The sequence below is a fragment of the Erythranthe guttata genome, chromosome 5, assembly GCF_056151865.1.
Source record: "Erythranthe guttata isolate IM_541 chromosome 5, IM_541, whole genome shotgun sequence".
Classification (NCBI taxonomy): Eukaryota; Viridiplantae; Streptophyta; class Magnoliopsida; order Lamiales; family Phrymaceae; genus Erythranthe; species Erythranthe guttata.
The window spans coordinates 5,730,967-5,751,631 of NC_142537.1; the positions used below are offsets into that span (position 1 = coordinate 5,730,967).

At 31.7% G+C, this 20,665-nt stretch overlaps 1 protein-coding gene and 1 long non-coding RNA gene across 3 annotated transcripts; both read right to left on the reverse strand.

The window, feature by feature from the left end:
- Positions 1–8,914: 8,914 nt before the first annotated feature.
- LOC105976533 (FAM50A-like protein) lies at positions 8,915–12,783 on the reverse strand. Of its 2 annotated transcripts, XR_016031392.1 has the most exons (3): positions 12,476–12,783; positions 10,026–10,158; positions 8,915–9,941 (listed from the first exon to the last, which is right to left on the reverse strand). XR_016031392.1 is itself a non-coding variant. In XM_088818728.1 (2 exons), the coding sequence occupies exon 2, from the start codon at positions 9,938–9,940 to the stop codon at positions 9,398–9,400; it is 543 nt and encodes a 180-aa protein (XP_088674854.1). In that variant the 5' UTR covers position 9,941; positions 10,026–10,164; the 3' UTR covers positions 9,266–9,397. The 2 variants fall into 2 exon arrangements, 1 of the variants encoding a protein (XP_088674854.1); XM_088818728.1 differs by lacking the exon at positions 12,476–12,783 and having other exon boundaries at positions 9,266–9,941; positions 10,026–10,164.
- Positions 12,784–16,787: 4,004 nt separating this feature from the next.
- Positions 16,788–20,166, reverse strand: LOC148770493 (uncharacterized). The gene is made up of 6 exons (XR_016031393.1): positions 19,806–20,166; positions 18,863–19,033; positions 18,672–18,795; positions 17,929–18,229; positions 17,747–17,851; positions 16,788–17,457 (listed from the first exon to the last, which is right to left on the reverse strand). It is a non-coding gene; the product is annotated as an uncharacterized LOC148770493 (long non-coding RNA).
- Between the last annotated feature and the right edge of the window lie 499 nt (positions 20,167–20,665).

A 20,665-nucleotide genomic window follows, 5' to 3' on the forward strand; every position in this document is an offset into this window, starting at 1 on the left:
ATGGGAATTCATTGTCATTGAACACTTTATTCCTACGAATGATAGTTTTGAAACCATGTGCATTATTGAGCCAACATGTATAACCTTTAATTCCTTCAGGATAACCAATAAAAACATATTTTATAGATCTATGTTCTATTTATCTGTTTTCTGGTGAACAAAGGCAGGGCAACAAAAAACTCTTAAATTAGACAGATCAGTAGGTTTACCAGACCAAATAGTTTTAGGCAAATTACCAGACAAAGGCACATAAAGAGATCTATTTATCACATAAGCTGCAGTCAAAATAGCTCAACCCCAAAAACTTTCGGCAAACCAGAAGAATGCAACATGGACCAAACTCTATCCATTAATGTTCTATTCATTATTTCAGCTATACCATTATGTTGAGGTGTATATGCAACAGTCCTATGTATTATAATACCAAACTCAGCACACAAAACATCAAATTCATGATTGCAAAATCCAGTGCCATTATCAGTTCTAAGAGTTCTAAGTTTCTTGTTTTTTTTTTTAATGAAAGTTTTCCATGCTTTGAACTTATCAAACACATCATATTTTTTCACAAGTATGAAAATAAACACTTTTCTTGAAAAATCATCAACCACAGACAAGAAATACCTATTTTCATCAAGTGTGGAGACAAGTGCAGGACCCCAAACATCAGCATGAACATACTTAAGGATTTCAGTGCACTTACAAGTATTAGGGAAATGGGATTTGGGGAAGTTTACTTTAGACTGTTTACCCATAACACATGAATCACATAGAGGCATATCAGCAACAATATCACCACTCAAGTAATTGTTTTTATGCAAAATCCCTAATCATTTGCTATTGATGTGATATAATCTTTTATGCCAAAGATCAGTCATGTCATGTTGGATAGAATTCACATGTGAAACAGATATAGCAGATGCAACATTGTGTATTCTCACATCCTTAAATTAAAGTAAACCATCATGCATGATATTCATCACCCCAATACCCCAAGTACCCTTATAACCGTAAACCTCTAAGATAGCACAAGACATCAAATTACTACTAAGCTTAGGAGCATGTCTCACATTTTTCAAGTTAAGCACATAACCAGATGGAAATTTAAGACATACAGTTCCAATGTCAAGTACATGTCCCTTGCTGCTATCAGCCATAGACACAAAGTCATTCTTAAGTTCAATGTAAGATGAAAACATGCTTATGTGAGGTGTCATGATTTGAGCAAGCATAATCCAACAACCAGTCGTTACCAGTCGAAGATGCAGACACATAATTCACATACTCAAGATATTCATTTGTAATCATAAACACACTACCCATGTTTTCAACAACTTGGTTAGCATGTTCATTATTAGCCTTATTCTCATTTTTAGGTTTAGAACATCTATTAGCATAATACTAGCTTTACCACAGTTCTAACACTTTCTATGTTTGAGCTTGTTCTTACTCTTTCCTATACCCTTATCCTGTTTTTGAAAATTTTGGTTACCAGAAGAAGAAGGCTTGTTTGAATACTTGTTTTTAGACTTATTTTTCACAAAACTAATTCACACAAAGATTTGTTACTCTTATTGGTTTTTAAATCATGATCGTTTCTTTTCAAACCATTTATAACAACATCCAAAGTCACTTTGTCTCTGGCATACTTAATAGCAGATTTTACATCACTGTAAGAATCTGGAATAGAATTTAACAGAACAATGAGGGTATATTCATCAATATTTTTATCCCCATTTAACTTTATATATTGCACGAGTTTTGTAAAAACATCAAGATTTTTATCTATATCTTTGTGCAAGTCAAGTTTGAATCTAAAAAACTTTTCCAACAAAAACATTTTTTAGGGGTAAGGAGGTCAGTTTCAAGTTTACCTATTTTTATAGCACAAACTCCACATTGGTATGATATTGTCTGAATTGGGCCGGACCCAATTGATTTTGCTCTTGGATTTCCCCAAAAGGCTTCATACCAATAGAGTTGCTATCACCTCCTTATAAATAAGTGATATTTCCCATATTAAACCGATATGGGACATTGTTTGCACCTCAACAGTTGTTTTTTTCGTTTTCCAAGCGATAGGCGACCCTCCTAACATCACGAAATAACCGGTTAACGAACCTCGTGTTATCGGGAAACAATCCGAATCATAGTAGACGTGCAGTCGCAAGTCACTGTCAGAACACAACAACACACCTTGGCCAGGTTGTCCTTTTAAATAGTGAACTACGCACATCGCAGCTCCCCAATGATCTACCTTTGGATTCTGCATGAATCGCGCCAATATATGCACCGAATAACTAAGTTCAGCCCTAGTTATCGTCAAGTAAATTAGTCGATCAATCAAACGCTGATAACATTCTGGATCCTCCATAAGTGGGTGTTCTGACAAAGCGGGTGATGGTTTTGTTCAATTGGGACGGATGCTGGCTTGGCATCTAACAAACCCGTCTCAGCCACAATGTCCAGCGCACATTTCCACTGGCACAGGAAAATTTCATTTAAATTCGACTCACTTCAATGCCAAGAAATTATTTCAGTACATCAAGGTCCTTCATGTGAAAGTAACGTAAGATAATTCCTAAGACGAGTCACATCCGTAGAATCATTACCTGTAACAATTAGATCATCAACATAGCGCGAATAAATGCTTTATCATAAGTGAAAAGAGAATCAATGTTAAGTTTTTAATATCAAGATTAACAGCTTGCTTAATGCCGAAACAAAACGTACAAACTTCCGCCTTATTATTGGTGGTGATACCAATATTTTTCAAGAATTACCTGAACTATTTCAATTACTACCACCAATACCTTTACCCGGCTTGGTAATGGCTTAACCATCAATGTTAAGTTTAAATCAGTTATCAGGGGTGGCTTCCATCTTAATGTAAGATTAATGTTATAAGGAGTTAGGTGTAATTTTTTTTTTTTTATATATTATGCATCCTTAAAAAGTACTCGTAAAATAAAAAAAAATAAAAAAATAAAAAGTTATTGGTGGTACCTACAAGAATTTTGGAATGTCAACATAAGGAATTTCAAGAATTTAATCATTAAAAATTTGCATTATTTCTTTGATGCGAAGCGCAAATGACATCTTATTTTGTTTTTTTTCATTTTCTCATTTTTTATATTTAATTAACAACTTGACTAAGACGGCATTTTGGTTCATATAAATTTCATTCCGATCCTAGTCAAGTCTTGTCTACTCCGAGAATCTTGTTCTCTTCTTGCAATGTGCATACTATTTTATTTTATTTTTATTAGTATTTTTTTTAAATTATTATTATATATTTTTTAATGTTCACTATGTAGTCTTTTAGGTTCAGTTAATCTAATTGAGGTTGAAAATACATTGAACCTGTGATATGTTGTCCAACTTTTGAAGTTACACATGGGACCCCATTGATGTACATGTACAGTTTTATCCCCACTTTTTCTTCGACTTGTTAATAAGTGATGATTTGGCCACGTTTTAATCAATTGCCAACTCAAATGCCATATTGCTATCACATGGTCCCAAAAAGTATTATAAAATATATTTAATTAATTAATTAATTAATACAAAGGGAAACAAGAAATCTCACATCAACTAAATACATAATCTCTTGCTTACTTCAACTATTTCAGTTTGTCGTACACACGATTTCTGATTAGAGCGTGAAAGTTTAACTAGCGAATATTTTCGAGCATCTCACGTGGTTTTTTAAGTGTGTTTTGTATGGGGTTGGCCCAAGGGCAAGGCTCAAAAGATCTACGTCGTGGTCCAACTAAAAGTTGGATTATTCATAGAACCTGTGTATTTTTCTCCATTTCTTTAAACAATCTTATATATAAGAGAAAGATATCGCTAGGGTAACCTAGGAAACCCTAATGACATATTTGTAAAAATAAATTAATTTATGTGTAAATATATTTATTTTATCTCCTATTTTCCAGCTATTTTTTTTCTAATTATTTTAACACCAAATCTCGTTGGCACAATCATAATCCACTATATCTATATTTTTTTAATAATAATAATAATAATAATAATAATAATAATAATAATAATAATAATAATAATAATAATAATTACTATGTACTATTATTATTATTATTATTATTATTATTATTATTATTATTATTATTATTATTATTATTATTATTATTATTATTATTATTATTATTATTATTATTATTATTATTATTATTATTATTATTATTTTCAAGCCTATTTTTTCTAATAAAAAATATGCATAATTTATTTAATGATTGACATTTAAGTTTTTATAGTTTTTTTTAGTTTGTAATATTAAATTTGTATATATGTTGATGCCGTTTTTTATATCACTAATATATTTTATTATAATTGTAATTATCATGTATTTGCATCGCACGGGGAAAATGCTAGTTTTGATTAAAAAAAAAGGGCCAAAAAAACCTAATAACATTGTTCATTCATAATACATCCAAATATTGTAGCACACTAGCACTAACATAAATTAATATATATATATATATATATATATATATATATATATATATATATATATATATATTTTATATATATATATATATATATGCATCCAATAGGCGCCCAACTCTAGTATTGATTTATTATTGGTCAAAACATGTAAATCCATCGCAACCACGGAAGGAGACTCGAACCCTAGATATTTACCCTATTAGTAATTTAAATAAAAATAATTATATTATATTATTTGTTGTTTAATTAATTTAATTATTAAATAGTACGATATATAATATAATATAAAAATATATAAAATACCTCAATTTTCATTGTTGCCTGGTTTTGTTAGTAAAGGGAACACGCATCCTTCGTTCAGTCAATGTGAAACTCGTGTGCAGTTACCCCTATTTTGTAGTCAACTTTCTAACTCGACTTCCAAGCTACCCGTTTCGAGTGATCCCGCATTATTCAGATGTCTTCTATGGGTTTCAATTACTTATACATGATTGCTCTGATGGGAAGCACAATGTATAATATATAACTAAACAATTTTAAAATCTGAAATGCTATTCATAGAACAACTTTTACCGGCTTGCAGTGCGACTTTATTTCATTTGTAATTTTCCAAGAAAAAAACCACATTTCTCTCAAACCCTTTTCCAACCGTGTTTCGTGCATGAGTATTTCGTATTCCCTAACACGAAATGGATAGAAGCATTTCGTGCAAAGAAGCACGAAATAGTGTTTTTTTACGATGTACGAAACCATAGTATTTTAGTTTTTTATGTATTTCGTGTAAATTTACTCGAAATAAAAGCTTGAATTTCGTGTAAATTTACAGGAAATGCAAGCTTGCATTTCGTGTAAATTTACAGGAAATGCAAGCTTGCATTTCGTGTAAATTTCCAGGAAATGCAACGTGAAATCACTATTTTTTTTAATTACTCCATTTTTAACACTCAAATAAATACAAGAGAATAACAACAAACTTAAAATGAAATTCAAATACTAAATAAACTAAAATTCAAATGTAAATACAAATTAAAATAAACCTATATTTCGTAAACTACGTACCATACTTTAATATAATAACGATATACAGAAATCCATAAGACATTGCATAGTATTCATAACAAAAAATATATATTGCAAAATCTACAACCAAACTACAAAAATTATATGGTTTACATGCTAAAATAAAAAAAATTTAATAGTAGCTTTTTTATAGTCGAAATAAACGGAATTGAATTTTTCTTTTTTTTTTATTAATTCTTTCTTGTTTTCTTTCATTATTGTAAATGTATTTATCAATAATTTTTTTTGTCGATTCAAGAAAGAATTCCGTATTTATTTTGGGAATATTAATAATATATATAAATATATTTGTGTATATTTTTTCAATAAAAAAATGAAAAAGGTAATTTACAGGCTATTTGAGCATTTCGTGTAAATTAACGTGAAACAACTATTTTTTTAAATTATTTCATTTTTAACACTCAAATAAATACAAGAGAATAACAACAAACTTAAAATGAAATTCAAATACTAAGTAGACTGAAATTCAAATGTAAATACAAATCAAAATAAATATTTCGTAAACTACGGACCATACTTTAATCGTGAGATTCTTGTTCTTGTTCCTGCATAACAAAAAATCGTATTAAATAACTTCATTTTTTTAAGGGATTTCACATTATTTAATACGATTTTTTTTTTATGTAGGAACAAGAACAAGAATCTCACAATTTGATTCATAAGATTTAGGATTCGATTTGCTATAAAAACATATATTTTAAGAATAAAACTAAATTATGCTAAAATTATAGGTTTTGATTACAAACACTAGTTACATACGATCCTAAATCTTATAATAATAATAATAATAATAATAATAATAATAATAATAATAATAATAATAATAATAATAATAATAATAATAATAATAATAATAATAATAATAATAATAATAATAATAAGGGTAAATTACAAACACCCCCTGAGGTATGGTTAAATTACAAAAACCCCCCTCTTGTTTGGATAATTACATCTACCCCCCTCAGGCCTCAACTATGATTTTTTCTTACCTTTATGGTGACAAATTCAACATAGTCATCTACATTCCGTGAAATGTGCTCTAGTTTGTACTCTTTGTGTAAAAAATACAGTTTTCGATGCACCACAAACTGATATATACAAGCTAAAAATCACATATTATGGTCATCTTGCTTGATAATGTAGAGTTTGAATAGGATAAAACGGGTACAAAAGTGATAATATTCCATATAATCTCGAAGATTCCACTAAATTTGATGAGTTGAGGGGGGTGGTTGTAATTATCCAAACAAGAGGGGTGTTTTTGTAATTTGGTCATACCTCAGGGGGGTGTTTGTAATTTACCCTAATAATAATAATAATAATAATAATAATAATAATAATAATAATAATAATAATAATAATAATAATAATAATAATAATAATAATAATAATAATAATAATAATAATAATAATAATTATAATAATAATAATAATAATAATAATAATTATAATAATAATAATAATAATAATAATAATAATAATAATAATAATAATAATAATAATAATAATAATTACAGTGATGAATATTACAAATTAAATGACCATAAATCATACACTTTTAATACTTAACTTTTTTCTTTATTGTTTTAAAGAAATTGGTCTGTTTACTATTAATTTTTTTTTTTTTTTTTTTAGCATGTAAACCATATAATTTTTGTAGTTTGGTTGTAGATTTTGCAATATATATTTTTTGTTATGAATACTATGCAATGTCTTATGGATTTGTGTATATCGTTATTATATTAAAGTATGGCACGTAGTTTACGAAATATAGGTTTATTTTAATTTGTATTTACATTTGAATTTTAGTTTATTTAGTATTTGAATTTCATTTTAAGTTTGTTGTTATTCTCTTGTATTTATTTGAGTGTTAAAAATGGAGTAATTAAAAAAAATAGTGATTTCACGTTGCATTTCCTGGAAATTTACACGAAATGCAAGCTTGCATTTCCTGTAAATTTACACGAAATGCAAGCTTGTATTTCACGTAAATTTACACGAAATGCAAGCTTGCATTTCGTGTAAATTTACACGAAATAATACAAAATTCTGAAAAATAAAGCGTTTCGTGTTGTATTGCACGAAATGGAGTGTTTCATTTCGTGCAACAGAACACGAAATAATACAAAATTCTGAAAAATAAAGCGTTTCGTGTTGTATTGCACGAAATGGAGTGTTTCATTTCGTGCAACAGAACACGAAATTCATAAAAATGTCGAAAATCGACAAAAAAAAACATTTTTTAATCTCAAAATCGAATTAGGTTTCATACTTCTTGATAATTATTGTGTTCTAAATGATACTATCGGACAAATTTGACGATTTGGTAAGTTTTAAAATTCGGAGGTTGAGAGGATTTCGAAAAATGTTAAAGGGTTTTTTGACAAATGAATTATTTCGCACTGTAACCGGAAAAAATTGCACTATGAATAGTAAGCCCCTTTTAAAATTGAAAAAATCGTTAAGAATTCTAAAAAACAACTTCATTTTTTTTATCCTTTTATTTTTAAATGAGGATAGTTCTAGTTACTGGTTTTCAAATTCCCCACCTTGTGTCTCGAACTCATGATTAAACAGGTTCTAGGCGCAAGGTGTTTACCAACATGCTACCTTGTATACGACTTCATTTGAAGCTATGAATTCAAGTTAAAAGTTATATATTCCTAATAACAAATTTACTCAACTTTGTCGGTGAATTCACAATAGAATTATAATCCTTAGACTCTACTTTGAGCCATTTTTTATACAAGTGAGCATGGTTCGGTTTGCCTCGATTTTTAGCAAAAACTGAGCATGAACCAATGAACTCTGTTTATATAAAATAAAAAAAACCAAAACGATCGGTTTAATATAATAGGGTTCCATTTATTTTGGTTTTGGTTCGTATTTAGTTTTTCTTTTTTCTTTTAAGGTTTCTGGTTTAAGAGTTTAGCTTCGTTGACTCGGTTTGTATCTTCTTCTCTTCTTGTCTTTATAATGTAATGACTAATGAATACTAATTGTATGGTAATTTGAAACTTTGATATTTTAGTAAAAAAGAATATAGTTATCACTTGACTACAAACCATTTTTACATGTAGGTTCTCTAATGTAAAACTTTCAATTAGGTTCGGTTCGACTCAAGCGCTATGGTTTTATCTTGAGAAACCATACATGATTCAAAATAATAGTTTCTATTTTTTTCCGAAAAAGAAAAACCGAGTAAATGATTTTTGCGTCAGTACAGTTCCAAATGGTTCGGTTTGTCGATTTTTCGGCTTTTTCGCTCACCCCTTACCTTTTGTCTCCCTCAAACAGATACATTTCCTTTAAATCCTTCATTTTTCTTTCTTCTTTCCAGATTCACCTTTATGTACTTTGATCCAAATGCAACATGAAAGTATTATTAATATATACATATATAGCAATTTTAGGTGGGGTAGTACTACAATGTGTGTAAAAGGTAAGAACTTATCTATTACCAAAATGTAACAACATATTTGACACTTACCTAACAACATCATGTCACATGTTACACTACAAGGCAGTGTTAGATTCTACATCTGCTTATTTACACCGAGTGGATTTGAACCGTAGATTTGATTAAATAACTTCCCAGTAAGCACACATACACATAGGTGTGTGTGCGATTATGTATAGATCTACGGTTCAAATCCACCCAACGTAAATAATCAGATGTAGCATCTAATTTAACCACTACAAGGGTATCAATTGCTTTTTTTTTTTTCTTTTCTTTTTATGGGAGATCATTAGCATCTGCAATAGTAATAATAAACTAAGCAGAGAAGTAAGAGTTTTACCAAACAAAAACTTCACCTTCGGCAGCCACTGATATGATTTTGTGGATTACTCAAGTTCCATCCTCGTTCCCTTTGTCTGAACTTGGTATCTCACACTCCGAACTTTTCTTGTTTCTTGCCTCTGCTTTCCAATGTCTCCGGCTGGATTGAAATCTTTGTGCTGAATTATTATCCGTATTTGAATGATTCAAAGGTAAATCTGCTTTGAGGCCACACTCGAGAAAGGAAGCTGAACTTTGACTCGGGCCAATAGGAACGGTTTCTTGTTTATTGTGTATATGGACTGTCCTAGCGTCTTTTTTCCAGTCTCTTTTACAATGGACACGGGTAATAAGAGAATCGGGGGGAGTTAGGTTTAGTGAAATGTCAACTTGCACAGGTACAGGTAGAAGCTGAGTGGACATGTGTTGGTAGTGGAGTGAAGTTGATTGATCAACAACAACAATTGATGTTTTTCCAAGATCGGCTTGATTGCGTTTTCGAGCCCTGTATCTACGTTGCCTTTCTCGATTCTTTAAACGACGAACCAAAATTTCGTCAGGGTTTCTTACGCCTTCTTTCTCATCTTGGTGCAACACCAAAGAACTTTCCATTCTGCAGTTAATGATAATACAGACTTAGCATAAACGAGATTTGGAAGAATAAAAAGAAAATTTTCCAAGCCAAAAATAATCGGACCTTCTTTGTCAAAGTCAAGCCTGTTTAATCGATTAAATATTTGTCAGTATTTGTGACGAGTCCACTTCATCATCAACTCTCACGAGATAGAAGTTCCAAGATAGAAAACATCATCCTTATGTGAAATAATAAGCTGCACGTAGAATTATAAATATATTAGGATCTTATTTTAGCACATGCTTTAGTTACCTATGGTGATATCCAATTTTAAGAACTCGCAAAGGTTTTGTGTAATTTCAAATGTTTCATATTTCATGTTTGAGTTTATAATCGACACGGGAGTCAAAATAATTGTATGAGCAAATACACAACTCACAACCAAAAGAATAAGAGGAAACTATAAGCTCGTACAGCTTCTGAACAAATATATGAGCTCTCGGGCAAAGCTATAGCTATATTACAACAACAGATTATTTCATATAAAAGATGTTAGCTTCAACATAAGGCAAAGAACACCATAAACAAAGGCGACATCAACACCAACAAAAATTTTCTCGGGTTAAAAAGAATCTTTTGGACCATCAATTTGCAACTAAATAGTGATGCAGCAACTTTGGCAGGGATATTTAGTCGGCAAATGAAAAATTGAGACAGGCAAGATGCATCAACAAATCAGTGACGCTTGCTAATACTACAGTATGTTGGTAATATCAACTCGGCATCGATTTTTACTAAATTACATTGTCTCTCCAAATTTTGTGTAGAAGCCCTAGAAAACCTCATATACAAGAAGGTAGACTTATTAGTTATAATAGCAAGAACTCGAGGACAATAAGTTCAAGTAAGATTTTTTCTTAATCGAAAACACAAAACGGGTGAATAATGAAGGTATTGATCCTCAGCCTACAGATTATAACCGTAAAGTTGTAATAATAATAATTACAAATTAAGTTTCCTAGCCTATTCTAGATTCTAATTATATAGTACGAAAGACCTATACAATGATAAAATATGAGTATAGTATATCAGTGCAACTTTACTCGATATCTTTTACAAAGAACATAAGTAGCCAAGTAAGGTGAAATCAGTCAAGCTAGCTCATTCCTCGTTATTCTTGGGCAGACTATATGCATCCAAATGATCGAATATCTTAGATAGCTAGTTCAAAGTGGAGGAATTTATGTGAGTTTTCATTTCATTATTCAGATGCTTAGCAAAATCAAGTGCTTATCTGAGTCGCGCAAAAATCCAGCAATTTAGCTAAATCTACATGAAAATAGTAGCTAACTCAACCCCGTTTTGGACCCTAAAAGTTGGAATTTGATCTTTATAACTTGCTATGTATTTGGTCCTTTTTCTTATATGTTATTTTGAAAATCATGTAGTACATCTTCCATTAGTAAATGAATCTTGAACTTGCGTTAGATTTTAAAAATGATCTCTATCACTCCGTTTCTGATTATGGTTAGAGCAGGCTGAATATGATTTGAGATAATCTGTACTAGGAGTTGAGCATCAAGTTCAATCCATGCTGTCTGAATCTCGGTCGTTGAACATGCTCAAGTCGAATGTAAAATAGGATCACTATAATCTATAGAAGTGGTACACTAGTCCTTTTTTAATATGCGAGTCAGGTTAGCAATAAGAGGAGATTAATTGGTTCTTTGTTTCTACATACATAGTTTTTGTTATTTCAATACTTTCTTAAATGATATTTGAGCCCTAGGATAATACAAGACTCAGCGAAGAAGCCTTAAGAGTTAAGTCTCGTAGGCAAACATAACTAGTGGATCATATTACATCTTATTATACAATAATAACTAATTAAGAATTATTAAACTAGCATAGGCTTCGTCTTATTGAGTTCACCAGTTGTTCAAACTTCAATCCATATCAACAAGTGTTCGGTATATGAAGAATTAGGCGAATCAGCATAACGACTATCCTTAGTAAACCGTAAGCCACATGTATTCTGCTTGCAATATAGCACATGTATTTACCATTTTCTCTTCCAATGTAAGAGGGTTTCACGTTTTCCGCAACTCATTATCATACATTTCCAATTTAAGCATACGATATTTCGACACCGTCACTTTCTTAGTCATTTTTTTTCGTATTTCATATTCTTAACCCTCTTCCTACTTTTAACCAATCTCGGAGAAAAGCAACGGCAAACTAGAAAATTCCGATCCTTCAGAAAATAAAACAGACTTCCAATTGTGCAAAAAAATCGAGTAGGTCAATGATTCAGCTAAAATTCATTGATAACCCAGTAAATTCAGCCACAGAGCTCCATAAACGAAAATAAGTATAGTCCGCATTTCAATTTATGGTGGGGGTAAATGCAAACAAAAACTTGAAACAACAGAGTTTTCTAAATGCATCCGAATCAAAAAGCTCTATGCATTAGAAACTATAACAGAGATTTAAAAAAAAAATACCACAATTTTTGAACCAAAAGAAATTAGATCTCGGTAAAAAAAAAAAAAAAAAAGGCAGAATATATATACCTGGACCAAGCTTTGTCGAGGCGAAACGAGCAACGTATACATGCACGAAGACGCAAAACTAGACGGCGGGGAACACCGTGAACAGCGGCGAGGACCACCAACAGAACCGCGCAAAGACCACCGTAGCAGAGAAGATTGGGAAAGTGGAGGAGATGGACGACGAGGCGAATGGAATTGAATTTGGGGCTCACATTATTTAATTCATTTAGGACAATTGATTTTCTAGTTATTAATCACAGGTTTGTTATTATTCTTCTTTTTTTTTTTTTTTTTTTTTTATAATTCAGCTTTATTCAGCCCTTTAAAACAGAAGTCAAAAATTGTTTTTTGTATATTAATAGTAAAACCACGGTAAATAAATAGTTTTATAAATATGAAAGAATATGATTGCAAATCAATAAGAGCCCTTTTGCTTTCCTTGACAAGGCAAGATTGATAGAATAGTCTCGCCTAATTTTATCTTAGGATTCTTTTAGATTTCGGCCCGTCACTAATATAATTCCTGATTCACTATCCTGAAATTGGGTTACTGTTCCATCACACCTCTTTCGCCACGATGAAATTTGTCATGTCTTGTATATTGATTCGTCTACTTGTGAAATACCAACATTATAACCATGAAATATTTGTGATTATAGAGAAAACCATGTATAGATAGAATTTTTTCACCCTCAAATTACATGTCATCTTATGTCCTAAGGCCTCTTTTACTTCTCTCTTTGGTTGGATGGTTTGGATAGATAGGTTTGGATGGGACAATTAATTTTGTAATTGATATGGTTTGAGTAACACTAATAATGTGTTTTGGTTTGTAGCATTACTTGGATATTAAGGACTTGTTTGGTATCAAATATTGCGTCATATACACTATATTTCATGCCTACTATTATGTTTGGTAGAAAAATGGGTCAAGCCCAGCATACACTTTCGGCCCCACATGGTATCCTACACTTTGGCTGATAATAGATCACAACCATAAGGAGGATCTAATTTCCAGGTCCAATATTTATTTGGGTATTAAAAAGAAAATTACATATGTACCCTGAGGCTGAGATACAATAAATATTTCCCAAACCCTAACATTAAAAATACGTTCTACATTAGCGGCTAAAGATTCTCTCTTTTTTTTTTTCTTATAAAATTTTATCTCGTCTCACGTTTAGAGAATTCGATGTGCCCACACAATTCCTTTGAAGTTTGATTTCTTTCAGTGAATGCGAAGAAGAACCCCCTTTCGTATAATAAATTTGAGGTTTCAATTTTTTTTTTTTGTGCTTCCATTATTTGCAAACAATAATATGTTCTCTGTTAAATATCTATTATGTATGCGAAGCTCGTAAAAAATTGCAATTGGTGTTGTTGTTTTGGTTTATTTGCTTGGTCAGAATGATTTCTAATATTTTTTTTTTTTCATGGTTATATTGTTCTGTTGGAGTTAAGATTAATTTTGAGGTGATGGATAATATTATGAAGGAAAAATTGGTGGTCTTTTTGATAGTTGAATAGATAATACTCCAAAGTATGTTCTTTATGCAAATGTTTGTCAACTACACTGGAAGAAATAAACGACGCCAACATATTAATAATCGAAGGAGATATTCTATAACTAGTAGAATTTCGGATCAAGTAAACAACATGTAGAAACTTATCGAATTTACTGATGATGCATGTGTAGACATCGAAATTTTTAGATAAATCACCAATTAATAATCCAATTATTATTAAATTTGGTCTCACTCAAAGTCCATAATATATTTGGGCTTTACAAATGACCGGCACATCGTACAAGTCAATAAACCCTAGCTCGTGGCTATAAAAAAGGGCTTTCGGTGCATGTAAAAATCAGACTCACACAGACACATATCGAGCTTTCAAGCTCAAGTCTCGAGCCTCCGCCTCGAATTCATAACATATTTGAATTCGAGGTGTTCGTGATAGGAAATCATATGTTCAATTCCTCGAATTCATAACATATTTAAATTCGAGGTGTTCGTGATAGGAAATCATATGTTCGATTCAAGAACAAGCTTTTAAGCCCTAGAATCAAAATTAGAATAAAAGAGAAGAGTCAGGGGAATTACGGAGATTGTAATCCACATCGTTTTGATTAATAAATTATTTGTTCCCTATTTTCTTGTCTTGTATTTTTATTATATTTTGCAGACTCGAAAAATTTGTGGTTAACAGCATATGTTGACAACTTGAGAATGAATAGCAATGATTTTGGTAGGTTTGTGTTATCTGTTACATCATGTTGGTGGTTTAGTGGAGTCTAGATCTGTTAACATTCCGGAGAAGGTAGCGATGTTCTTACACGTTATTTCCCATCATACAAAGAAAAGAACTGTAAAGCATAATTTTACTAGATCTGGTCACACAGTGAGCAAATACTTCAATGATGTTTTGAAAGCTGTCTTGAAACTACATCCAATTCTCTTAATTGAGCCTGAATTTATCTCTACCGATTGTACAAATCCTAGATGAAAATGTTTTCAGGTAATATTTATAGTAAAATTATTTTTTTTGTGGTGTTTAATATTCAATTATAAGAAAACATAATTATTGGATTTTTTTTCTTAAAACTTAGGGTTGTCTAGGCGCTTTAGATGGACTTATATTAAAGTGAAGGTCGCTGAAATAGACAAGCCGATGTATGGGAATCGAAAGGGGGATATATTAGTTAATGTTCTTGGGGTTTGCAATAGAAAAATGAATTTTATTTATATGTTAACGGGGTGGGAATGATCGGCTGCAGATGGTAGAGTTCTCCGAGATGCCATTAGTAGGCCACATGGGTTGAAGGTGCCAAAGGGTACAACCTCCGTCTCTGTATTATACTTATACATCCATACATTTTTTTTTTAAATAGTTCAATTTTTTTTCCCACGAAATTATTGCCTATGTGATAATGGTTATGCAAATAGTGAATGTTTTTTGACACCTTACAAGAGTGGCATGTACCACCTAAATGAATGGAGGGACGGATCACAAGCTCCTCGTAACTACGAAGAGTATTTCAACATGAAACATACTAGCACGCAATATCATAGAACGAGCTTTTGATTTATTGAAAGAACGTTGAGGTATATTGCGTGCATATTCGTCTTATCCTATTAAGACCATCACCATATAATTATGGCTTGATGCTTACTGCATAATTTTATAAAGGCGGAGATGGATATTGAACCATTAGAAAATTTTCAATGTGAACTTGATGATGATAGGTATTTGGATAGAGAGTTTTTTAGCACTATCAATCCATCACCACAATAAAATAGTTGGAGAGATATGTTAGCTCTTAATATGTTTACAGAATAGAGAGGGGCTCGCTAGATACAATAATATAATAGGTTATATGTATGTATATATTTCAATTGATTAAGACTGTTTAGTTATTGTTGGCGCCAGATTTCCACCGAGGAAGAAATCCGCCTCACTTGGGAAGTAAAGATTGGCGAAAGATTTGTTCCCATGTTTATTTTGGAAATTTAGAGTCCTACCTTTGTAATTCTTTAGGACTTATATTTATTTCCTTGTACTTTACTCTTGTTAGGAATCTTTTATAGTTATCTAGATTAGAACTAGATATTGACTAGGATTATGTTTCCTAGTTATTCGGTTCCTTTGGAAGACAGGTCTTTGGAGGCCAATCTCACGCCTATATAAGCACTACTAGAAAATCGCCTATTAGCTACGGCACCATCCATCGCTAAACAATGTGAATCCGTCGCTAACTCGTGATTAGCGACAGATGTCATGCGTTGCCTATTCCGTAGAAAAAAGCCGCGTCGCTAAATTTTAGCTGCGACTTGATGAAATGCCGTCGCTACACGTGGCAACAGATAATGATCGTCGCTACACTCCGTCGCTACGTTTGTCACAGACTATTCTGTCGCTAATACGAAACGTGTATGTTGCTAATGGATGTGGCTAAAGTTCTCGCTAATTATCGTTGCTATGGTAGAAATGAATATCGTTCGTCGCCAAAATCTGTCGCTATACTAGCAACGAACACATCCATCACTAATGTTGATTTTTTTCGTTTCTAATATCCGTAGCTAATTATGTTGCTAAGTGCGTCGAAAATGTGTTGCTGGCAAATCCGTAGCTACGTACGTTGCAAATATTCCGTCGTTAATCTATAGCTAAGTCCATTGCAATATTCTATCACGAAATACATAAAATCCGTCACAAATTTCATTTCTAATTTCATCGCCAAAAGTAACTTTATACAACCATTATTAGAATTATTCGTTGCTAAAGCTGTAGCCAAATCATTTTACCAATTATTAAAACCTGTCCAGATATATAATTTACCAAAAACAAAACATCCAAATATGCTCATAAAATAAACATTTGATACAATACTAAAGTGCAAGACTGAAAACTAGTTAGCAAAAAATATTTTAAGCTTAACAATATCAATAGAATGTGCAACATCAGGTTCTAGAAAAAAATAACGTTCTTCTAAAAATATTAATTTTAATCTTATCCCATAACTATGTTGCTGACCGTGTATCTCTAGTAGATCCTCTTGGTTCACTTTGGTGCACGGCCTGAATGGCAGCTTGGATACCGGCTTGTAGTTGCTCTTCAAAAGATGCACGCATATCTGTAATCTTTTGCTCCACCAATCGATTAACAACTTCTTCGAAAGTAGGACTATCAACCATGTTTTGAGAAGACGTTCGTGGTGTTGATGAAGAACTCGTTGAAGCATTAGAAATAAAGTTAACATGATGTATAAAATTAGCAGACTCTGATCCGAGACCATTAACTCTTCCTTTAATTGGTCCTCCAGTTGCCTCGAGCCAAGCATTATCAACAACTTCTTTAGGTAGAGCATGCACCATTTCCATGAAGGCCTCATCTCCATTAGCATAATCTTCTTCCTCGTCGTCGTTTATTGTTGTATCCTCATTTCCTTCTCCATCGTCATTGTTATCTAAACGCCTTCGCTTGATGATTGTCGAAAATTTATCCTGATACGATAAAATTGATAATAAATTAATCCAAAATATAGAGTAATAGAAAATTAGCAACATCAGATGTATTTCAATTAGAAGAATCATATATATTTCACTAAAAATCAATACCTCAAAGGAGCATATTCAAGCAGTTCATAAGTGCATTATCAGTACAGTTCAAAGGAGCATATTCAAGCAACTAAAGATGAATATTAAACATCAGTCCTTCTAAATTTAAAATGGATTTTAACAGCAGCTGTTAAACATTATGTGATTGAAATAAAATATAATGTTAGAATCATACCCATACACACTTTGATTTACGATCAATCCAATCATTATTTCCTTTTGTCTAATGAGTCATCAAAAATAACTATGAGGCAGTAGGCTCTCTCCCTTTCTCTTTAACCTAAAGAAACGAGCAAATATTTAATTGAAGATTAAATAATTCAATTATCAAGAATAAAGTACAAAATTAATACTTACATATCTTCTTTTATATTCCGAAATAAGAATTGATCCTCCTATGTGCAAAGATGTGCCTTGATCATTTATACTTGATTTTCTGTTATTGGAATTAATTTCAGATTTATTTTATAAATTTGTCAGTATTCCAATAAGCCATCAATTCCTGCCAATGATTCCGATTGATCCAGTTGGGTATTATATTTGTCTCAATATATCGCTTTTTAGCTTTGTTCTAAGAATTCCTCAAACTGGTACTTCTTTTGCGTTCGAAATGTCTTCTTACTGTCAAATGATTATCCTCTGCCCAATTATACATCTTCTGTAAATATTCAATAAAAATAACACTTTAGCAAACCATACAAATTAAAAAAAAATGAGCTACATAATTAAGTAGCAAATATATCAAGATAATTGCATTTAATAGGAATATATACTCCAGAATACTACGCACACACTTGTCTAGACTGACTCATAATACAATAAGAGCAGTGATAAAACGAATAGTTTGAGAAAGCAAGTTAATCAATCCATCATCAACATCCTCACCTAATAATAATGAGAGGGCAGATTAATAAAGTTGCAAACATTTTTCTACCAGACTCTAAGTTTCTACCAGCTTACGTGTAGCAAAAAGGTAAACAAAAGACAGCAAATAATTAATTATACTATTCATAGAAGAAACAAACAGGAGATTGCATTAATCCATTACAAAGAAATAAATAAATAAATAAATAAATATTAGTTAATTAAAAATATAATACCTGAAATTCTCCAAACCAACTATCTCTGACATGATTTGGGACACTGTTCCATGTAGGCCATAGACCGCTAAATGATTTCTTGAATATTATAACCAAATTTCTCGAAGCATTCGAAGGATTAAAACTGTTCAATAAACTATAATTAATATTCTTTCACAATAATATATGTTTCAAATATTAAATAAATTTACCTGTCTCTATCCACTTTCAGCAATATTCGGTTGCTCGAGATTCTTTGTTGTGATGCAAGACTTGATTGTGAATCTCTAACTTCCCCTTGCTTTGATAGAGGTGTTTGTGGTTGTGGTTGTGATGAATTCTCACGGCTCGCTCGTCTAACACCTCCTCATCGTGGCATTTTTCTAAAAAAACAAACAAAGAAACAAATAAAAAGAAAAACATAAAGTGTTCAGGCATATGGATTTGTGAAACATGTCATAATCTAAGCATCAGCCGTCTTGGTTATAAGAGACTGGAGAGGTATAAGGAAGTTGAGGATTTTGGAGCATCCGACGATGGCGGTTGAGGATGCAGCCATGCGGAGGAGGAAAAGTTAAAAGGGTCTTGAAAAGATGTTTGGAACACTGGTGGAAGAGAATTCAACGGGAAAGATGGTGAGGAAACTGGTAGAATCGGTTGCAGGTCATTTTTCCAACCAAATATGTAGCAGGGTGCAAAATGTCAAGCAAGTTGTAATTAGAGGGTGCAAATTGCTACTGTTTCAATTGAAAGGTCCAAAGTGCCAAATGCATGTAATTCGAGGATGCAAAATACCAATTACCCCCCATGTTTTTCACCAAATATGAAGGCATGAAACAAGAAAGTAAATTTACCCTATCAATCCAACTAAATAAGAAACAGAGGCCATTAAAGTTTAATTTTTGAGATTGTAAGTGAACAAATATAAAGATGGGAAAAGTGTCATTGGCAAACAATTTTTTTTTATGTCTGGGCAATATCAAATTCGCACAATTAATAGGTAAAAGAATTAATTGAAGCATCTATTTCACATACAAAAAATTTCAGTTCATAAAAAAATCATAATTTCAGTTCATCAAAAAATCATAGAAAGTAGTTTCTAATCAATATTTTTTCAATACAAACAAAAATTAAAAGGGGGGGAGTCAGACTTACCCAAGAGAGGCGTCGTTCGTGGCGGTGGCTTCTCGTGGCGCCGCGGCGGTGGCTGGTCGTGGTACCGTGCGCGGTGGCGGCTAGTTGCGGGGCCGGCAGTGGGGATTTGCTCGTCGCGTAGGTGGTGGTGGCTTTCGTGGTGCTGCGGTGGTGGTCAGTCGTGGCGCCGCGGTGGTGGCCATTGCGAGGCGTGCAGTTGAACCGTCCCTGCCCTCTCAATTTCTCAAAGTAGTTCTCACAAATTGTATAGAAAGGGTTTTATGTTTCTTTTAATTAGGATTACTTTTTCCTTTTACCACAATAATTAATTAATGGCAGAAAAGTAAATAAAAGTGATTCATACATACACGCATGTATCACTTTTAATATACTAAAACTTTAAAATACATTTATGTTAATATGAAGTTATTTTTTTAGGAATAATAATAATAATAATAATAATAATAATAATAATAATAATAATAATAATAATAATAATAATAATAATAATAATAATAATAATAATAATAATAATAATAATAATAATAATAATAATAATAATAATAATAATATAATAATGTACTTTTGAAATGGATTTGTTAGTCATTGCTAATATCCGTCACTACAGTTTCGCAAATTATTTATCTTAGATACGGATATAGTTTTCGTTGCTAAAATCCGTAGCACTTACTGATTTTTCTAAACCCAAGGGACGATTATAGTTGCCGTCACTAAATTTGTCGCTCAAATTAGAAACGAATTTGTTATCCCTTGCTCAAATCCGTTGCCACACAATTTTCCTAGCAACAAATATGTAGTCGTCGCAACATATGTTGCTACAAATTTATTTTAGAAATAGACTTAATATTCGTCGCTAGGGT

What these genes read in the sequence shown, in the direction of transcription:
- LOC105976533 (XM_088818728.1), bottom strand. Translation starts at nt 9,940, where the DNA reads ATGGAAAGTTCTTTGGTGTTGCACCAAGATGAGAAAGAAGGCGTAAGA.